The 7,817-nt window shown below is 57.9% G+C and overlaps 1 protein-coding gene across 2 annotated transcripts in view; it reads left to right on the forward strand.

Moving 5' to 3' along the window:
- The first annotated feature begins 5,500 nt into the window (after window positions 1-5,500).
- Window positions 5,501-7,817, forward strand: part of MFSD12 (major facilitator superfamily domain containing 12) — a 10,535-nt gene continuing 8,218 nt past the window's right edge. Inside the window, exon 1 of one of the 2 annotated variants that reach the window (XM_017507419.2) lies at window positions 5,501-5,980. In XM_017507419.2, the coding sequence (XP_017362908.1) occupies window positions 5,683-5,980 (298 nt within the window). In that variant the 5' untranslated portion in view covers window positions 5,501-5,682. The remainder of the gene's footprint in view (window positions 5,981-7,817) is intronic. The other variant, XM_017507420.2, reaches the window with a different exon arrangement.

The raw sequence follows: 7,817 nt of genomic DNA on the forward strand, positions 1-7,817 counted from the left end.
ACACACACACACACACAATTTATTTTAGTGGAGACGGAGGCCTTGCTGTATTGCCTAGGCTGGTCTCAAACCCTGGCCTCCCATGGTGCTGGGATTCCAGGCATGACCCAGTTACATATATTTTTAAATGACACAATGTATAAACGTAGAAAGAGGAGCTTTAGCCTGGGTGTGGTGGCTCACGTGTGTCATCCCAGCACTTTGGGGAGCTGAGGCAGGAGGATCACTTGAGGCCAGGAGTTTGAGACCATGCGGGGCAACACAGTGAGACCTCAATCTACAAAAATACAAATAATTTGCTGGGTGTGTAACACAAGCTTATAGTCCCAGCTACTCAGGAGGCTTAGGCGAGAGGACCCCTGGAGCCTGGGAGGTGGAGGCTGCAGTGAGCCGTGATCGTACCACTGCACTCCAGCTGGCAACAGACGCCAGGCGTTTCTACCTCTACCAAAAATTTAGATTATAGGCGTGAGCCACCGCGCCTGGCCAAGTTGTGTGGTTTTAAGTTGACATCTTGAAGCCTTTCTTTTTTTTTGAGACACTGCAACCTCTCTGCCTCCCAGATTCAAGGGATTCCCCCGCCTCAGCCTCCCGAGTAGCTGGGAGTACTGTCGCATGCCACCACTCCCGGCTAATTTTTTTGTATTTTAGTGGAGACGGGGGTTTCATCATCTTGGCCAGGATGGTCTTGATCTCCTGACCTTGTTGTGGTCTGCCCTCTCAGCCTCCCAAAGTGCCGGGATTACAGGCATGAGCCACCTCACCCAGCTATAATTTTTGGTTTTGTTTTTAATTAATTAATTTTTTTTGAGATGAAGTCTTGCTCTGTCGCCAGGGTGGAGTGCAGTGGCGTGATCTCGGCTCACTCCAACCGCCGCCTCCCAGGTTCAAGCCGTTCTTCTGCCTCAGCCTTCGGAGTAGCTGGGATTACAGGCGTGCACCACCACACCCCGCTAATTTTGTATTTTTAGTAGAGACGGGGTTTCATCTTGTTGGCCAGGCTGGTCTTGAACTCATGACCTCAGGTGATCCGCCCGCCTTAGCCTCCCAAAGTGCCGGGATTATAGGCATGAGCCACCGTGCCCGGCCTGAAGCCTCCGCGTATTCTGTTTGATTCAGTTACTCTTGCCCCCATTTTCCAGAGAGGGCAGCTGAGGCTTGGGGGCTTTCCACGGGCCGCCCAGCTCTGATCCCGGCCTTACTCGCCGGCTTTCCGCCTCTACCGTGACCACCCTCAGATCTCAGGAAGCTGCAGGACAGCCTCAGGAGCCCTCACTGCCCCCACCTCTGTCATCCCAGGCCTGGGTCACACAAGATCAAGGATGCTTCTGGTACTTGACATTCTCCACCCCACCCCGAGGCTGGAGTGCGGCCATCAGGACATCCGATCTCCGGCCAGGGGAGGGGGGACGCAGGCTTGGCGTCAGGGGGCAGCTGGCAATGGGCTGGGGACATCAAAGGCCGTGAGGCTCTCTCCTGACTCCTCTGTCCTACCCCGAGGGCCGGAGGTTTTATCAGCCTTCCTGACATCTCTAAACAGTGCCTTCTCTGATCTTCACCCCCATGTCCAACCCCCACCCTTGTGGGGGCACATGTCCCCTCCTGTGGCTTCCCCACGCACGCAGCTGAGGCCTGCATTTGGAAAAAGCTGCTCCCCACCTCCCACTAGACTTCTTAATCTGATGGGGTCCCACCCTCTCTCTAACCCCTACCATGGCTCCCCAGTGACCTCAGGGTAATGTCCCAACTCATCACCTGCCATGTCACCGTGCTTCTTGGTCTGACTCCTCCAACCCTGTGCCTGATGAGGGGAACTGGAAGGGGTCATCGGTGTCTCCCCTCCAAAGTAGGGGCTTCAGAATCTTTGGGGGTTCTCAGCAGGAGGTCAGACCTAGGTCCTGGTCACCCCACAAAGTCAGGGCTAGGAAATAGTAGCTGGCTTCAAGGGGACAAAAATAGAGGCCAGGTGCCGAGGTTCACACCTGTAATCCCAACACTCTGGGAGGCTGAGCTGGGAGGATCACTTGAAGTCAGTGAGTCAGGACCAGCCTAGGGAAAATGGTGAGGCCCCATCTCTACAAAAAATTTAAAAATACATTAGGTGGCCGGGCACAGTGGCTCACGCCTGTAATCCCCGCACTTCGTGAGGCTGTGGCAGGCGGATAACTTGAGGTCAGGAGTTCGAAACCAGCCCGGCCAACATGGTGCGACCCTGTCTCTACTAAATATACAAAAATTAGCTGGGTGTGGTGGCACATGCCTGTAATTCCAGCTACTAGGGAGGCTAAGACAGGAGAATTGCTTGAACCTCGGAGGTGGAAGTTGCAGTGAGCTGAGATTGCACCACTGCGCACCAGCCTTGGCGATGAAACAAGACTCTGTCTAAAAAAACAAAACTGCATTGGGGTATGGTGGTTCACACTTGTAATCTCGGCACTTTGGGAGGCCAAGAATTTCGAGAACAGCCTGCACAACATGGCGAAACCCCGTCTCTACTAAAAATACAAAAAATTAGCCAGGCTTGGTGGCGGGTACCCATAATCCCAGCTACTCGGGAGGCTGAGGCGGGAGAATCACTTGAATCCGGGAAGTGGAGGTTGCAGTGAGCCGAGATCACACCATTGCACTCCAGCCTGGGCAACAGAGCGAGACATAGTCTCAAAACACACAAACACACACACACACACACACACACACACACACCAGCAAAAGGACAAGAATGCAGATATATTGGTGCTTTGACCACACCCTGCCCCCCCCCATTGTACCTACCCCAAGGGCAGGCAGGGATTGTGCTTGGTTTTTGACCTACAAAGGAGGCTGGAAAAGCAGTGGACAGCCAGGCACCTGTCCTGCACACCAGGTGGCCTTCCGCAGCCCCAGTACCCAAACAACTACAGAGGTGACGTGGAGCCCAGTTCATATCCCGCGTCTGCCTCTTGTTAGTCCCATGCCCGTCCACAGGACACGTCTGTGTGAGACTCAGTTTCCCCATCTGTAAGGGGCATGAAGGATGCGCAGCATGCCTCACGTCTGTAATCCCATCTCTTTGGGACCAGTCTGGGCAACAACATAGCAAGACTTCCATCTCTGAAAAAATTAGCCAGGTGTGGTGGCATGCACCTGTAGTCCCAGCTACTTGAAAGGCTGAGGCAGGAGGACTGCTCGTGCACTATGATCACACCACTGCGCTCCAGCCTGGGCGACAGAACAAGATCCTGTCTCTAAAAATAAACATTAATAATAAAATAATGAAGCGTGAAGTGGTGTGAGCTCTTCTAGGCGTCTCGTGGGATGAAAGGAGATGAGGAATGGAGAAAAACAGTAGGCTAGTGGGTTTTTGAGACAGAGCCTCATTATGTCACTCATTGTTTCCTGGGCGTAAGCGATCCTCCCACATCAGCCTCCTGAGTAGCCGGGACTACAGGCGTGCACCACACACCTGGCTAACTTTTTTTTTGTTTTGTTTTTGTTTTGAGATAGGGTCTTGCTCTGTCCCCCAGGCTGGAGTGCGGGGGCACAATTTTGGCTCACTACAACCTCCACCTCCTGGGTACCAGTGATTCTCCTGCCACAGCCTCCCGAGTAGCTGGGATTACACGAACCACCATGCCCTTTTTAGTAGAGATGGGGTTTTGCCATGTTGACCAAGGATGGTCTCAATCTCTTGACCTCATGATCCACCTGCCTCCAGCCTCCCAAAATGCTGGGATTATAGGCGTGAGCCACCGCGCCCTGCCGGAACTGAGGTTCTTATCTGTCCTCATTCCTTTATCTCCTTGGAGTCCTCCACCCCTGACCTCTCCTCCGTCTTTTCTGGGTTCTGTCTCTTGACCTCCTTTTAACCCTCCCACCCATCTTCCGTGCGGTTTTCATAAAACAGTGGGTGACCTGCAGCAGCGGGGGCGGCCAGGGCTGTGCACCCCTTGGCTGCTCCAGCACTGGGTTTTGTTTTGATTTTTGAGACAGAGCCTCACTGTCACCCAGGCTGGAGTGCAGTGGTGCCATCTCAGCTCATTCCAACCTCCATGTCAGGTGATTCTTCTCCTGCGTCAGCCTCCTGAGTAGCTGGGATTACAGGCATGCGCCACCACGCCCGACTATTTTATTTATTTTGAGATGAAGTTTTGCTCTGTTGCCCAGGCTGGAGTGCAGCAGCGCCATCTTGGCTCACTGCAACCTCTGCTCCTGGGTTCAAGCGATTCTGCTGCCTCAGCCTCCGGAGTAACTGGGACTACAGGTGTGTGCCACCATGCTCAGCTAATTTTTGTATTTCTAGTAGAAACAGGGTTTCACCATATAGGCCAGGCTGGTCTTAAACGTCTGACCTCATGATCCACCTGCCTCGGCCCCCCAAAGTGCTGGGATTAAAGGTGTGGGCCACCACACCCAGCCAAATTTCATATTTTTAGTAGAGATGGGGTCTCTCTATATTTTCAGGCTGGTCTTGAACTCCCCACCTCAGGTGATCCGCCTGTCTTGGCCTCCTAAAGTGCTGGAATGACAGGCATGAGCCACCGTGCTCAGCCTAACTTTTGTAGTTTTAGTAGAGATGGGGTTTCACCGTGTTGGTCAGGCTGGTCTCGAACTCCTGACCTCAGGGGATCTGCCCGCCTTGGCCTTCCCAAAGTGCTGGGATTACTTACAGGTGTGAGCCACTGCACCTGGCTCAAGACCCTGTTTCTGTAATAAATAAAAAGAGGAAAGACGAGAAAATGGTGCTGGACGAGGGGGAGGCCTGAGGCAGAGGGAACCGCACGCACCCCTTGGAGGAACTTGAAACCCACAGTCCGGTGACCCGTTCGTGGGAGGACGTTGGTTGGAGGGGGAGGGCCGTGCCCACAGGCCCGGGAGTCACAGGCACCGCCTGCCTCACTGCGCGCCCCGGGCAACTCCGTTCCTGGCCTGTAAAGTGGGAGTGAAATTTGCTCCAGCACGTGGGGCTCTTGGCAGGCAACGCTCATTAAAGGCCAGGTGGTACTATTATGTTGATTACCCCTATTATTACCATTAATAACCAATTAATTAGTGCTGCTGCGTCCTCTCCGCGTGCGATCGCGTCTCTCTAGGCCGGGAAGTCACCGGACCCCGAGACGCGCTCGCGCGCAGAACCCCCCCATCCCCCCCCCCAAACCCACTGCCCATCCCACGCGCTCCACCCCGGCTCGCAGTGGGCCTCGTCCAGCTGGGTGTGGCACGGGCCTGGAGGCGGGGTCTGAGTGGCAGCCAGCTGTGCCCCCTCGTCCATTTCCTTCCAGAGTGTTTGGGGGTTCAGAGACTCACGCTGAGCGATCGGGGGTCGCCCTCTTATCCCGCGGGCACTAGGACCGTGCGGGTGCCCGGCGTAGAGGCCGAACAAACCCTGCGGGCACGCCCCTCTCCTCTCTCCTCGGCGATTGGCTGCGATTCCCCGGGGCGCGGCTCCGATTGGTGCAGATGCCGGGATCGCCCCGCCCCACCCGGCCCAGCGCAGACTCCCAGCTCCAGGGCCTGGCGGCCGCAGAGGCAACTGCGGTGCAGACGCGGCGGGCGCGGGCGCGGCCGGAAGAGAGCGGGGCGCGGGGTGCGCGGTGCCCGGCGCGTGCTGGGGTCCCCGGCGCCTCCCGCCACCGCACCCCGTGAGGCCCGGCCGGAGCACTCTCCGCGGAGCCCGGAGGCGGGGCGCGCGTGCCCGGCGCCGCGATGGGCCCGGGACCCCCGGCGGCAGGAGCGGCGCCGTCCCCGCGGCCGCTGTCCCTGGTGGCGCGGCTGAGCTACGCCGTGGGCCACTTCCTCAACGACCTGTGCGCCTCCATGTGGTTCACCTACCTGCTGCTCTACCTGCACTCGGTGCGCGCCTACAGCTCGCGCGGCGCGGGGCTGCTGCTGCTGCTGGGCCAGGTGGCCGACGGGCTGTGCACGCCCCTCGTGGGCTACGAGGCCGACCGCGCCGCCGGCTGCTGCGCCCGCTACGGCCCACGCAAGGCCTGGCACCTGGTCGGTAAGTGTCCCGGCCCCGCCATCTGTCTGCCAGCCCCTCTGAGAGTCACTGATCCGGGCGCCTCCTCCCTCTGACCCGCCTCCCCGCCACGCGCCTCCTCTCGGTCTGTCAGTCCCGTGGCATGACGCTCCCTGCACTGTCTGTCCTGGGCCTGAACCTCCGCTATCTGTCTGCCTCCACCACCCAGCCCCCTCTGTCTGTCTGCGGGGGACCTAAGCCTCCCCTGTCTGTCTGCCCACCCCGTGAGCTGAGTCTTCACCTCTCTGTTCCGTGGCCTCAGCCACCCTGCCCTGACTACCCAGTGCCCCCACTGTGGTGTCACTCCTGACCCTCCCCTGACTATCCCACCATCTAGCCTGAGCCTCCCCTGTCTTTCTGTCTCATGGCCTCCCCTATCTGACTGTGCAGTGCCTCCCCTATCTGACTGTGCAGTGCCTCCCCATCTGTCTGACTGTGCAGGGCCCCGCTGTCTGCCTGAGCCATGAGCCTCCCCCACCTTCTGCTTAACTGCCCCGTGTTCCCTCTGTCACCCCCTTGGCCCAGCCTCCCCTGTCTGTCTGCCTCAGAGCCTGCTGTCTGACCTGCAGGACCCTGGCCATCTGACTGCATGCCTTTCCAGTGTTAATTCCCTTGTCCCTCTGCCTCCTCCGGCCGCCCTGAACCCTCTGGAGGGTTGGTGGTGACTGCACTGAGCCGCCTCTGTCAGTCTGTCCAGCCTCACCTTGTCTATTAGGGTGACCAACCAGGACAGCTATGGCAGAGGACCATCAGGCTGCCTAGAGCCCCCTCTCTGTCCATTCTGCCAGGGCACCCTCGTGCGTGGGTGGTTTGGGGGTGCTGCCCCGGGAGTTGAGAGTTGGGGGCCGCCTGGGTGGGACTGGAGGGTCAAGGGTCTTTGCCTTGTTCTTGCCAGGGTCAGGGTCCGCCTAGGTCGGGGGGAGGTGCCCTGATTGGAGAGGGCTGTTGGGAGGTGAGGAGGCTGGCATCACCCTGCCCCGGTGCCCCTTGATAAGCCTGCAGACCTGCCTCCCAGCGGCCCTCTTCTCCCCGCCCCGACCCTGGGCCTGAAGATTAGCCACAGCCTCCTTCCCTGCTCCTCTTGGGCTGGAAGAATTGCTGGCTGCCTTCTGGCATTTGGGGCACATGGGGCAAGGAGGCAGGGCCGGGAAGCCTGCTCGGTTCTTGGAATTCCAGGCCACAGGAGGGGCAGGCCGGTGCCTCCTCACCCTTGCGAGCGATGACTGAGTGGGTGGTGACCCCAGGCTCTGGGGAATGGCAGGTTTTGCAAGAGGCAGTAGGTCTTCAGTGGCCTGAGAGCTCCAGGCCCCGAAGAAGGCGCAGCTTGGGGCTGGATTTGCATGTTTTTCATGTCCAGATTATTCCTGGGTCACTTGAGACTGTGGCACACGGAGGGGGACCGGCTGTCCCTTCCGTTTTGGTTACGTCGGGATTGGTTGCTGAGCGGAACCCAGGGCTTAAAACGCGTCTTTGATCATGATAGTTGGATAAGCTCACGACAGACACACAAGTCGACTGCTGGGCACCCGGGGCAGTGGCTCACGCGTCTCATCCCAGCACTTTGGGAAGCCCAGGTGGCAGATCACCTGAGGTCAGGAGGTTGAGGCCGGCATGGACAGCATGGCGAAACTCCATCTCTATTAAAAATACAAAAATTAGCCGGGCGTGGTGGTGCACGCCTGTAGTCTCAGCTACTTGGGAGGCTGAGGAAAGAGAATCACTTGAACCCAGGAGGCAGAGGTTGCGGTGAGCCGAGATCACGCCACTGCACTCCAGCCTAGGAGACAGAGCAAAACGCCATCTCAAAAATAAAATAAAA

The sequence above is a fragment of the Cebus imitator genome, unplaced genomic scaffold (genome assembly GCF_001604975.1).
Source record: "Cebus imitator isolate Cc_AM_T3 unplaced genomic scaffold, Cebus_imitator-1.0 Scaffold375, whole genome shotgun sequence".
Classification (NCBI taxonomy): domain Eukaryota; kingdom Metazoa; phylum Chordata; class Mammalia; order Primates; family Cebidae; genus Cebus; species Cebus imitator.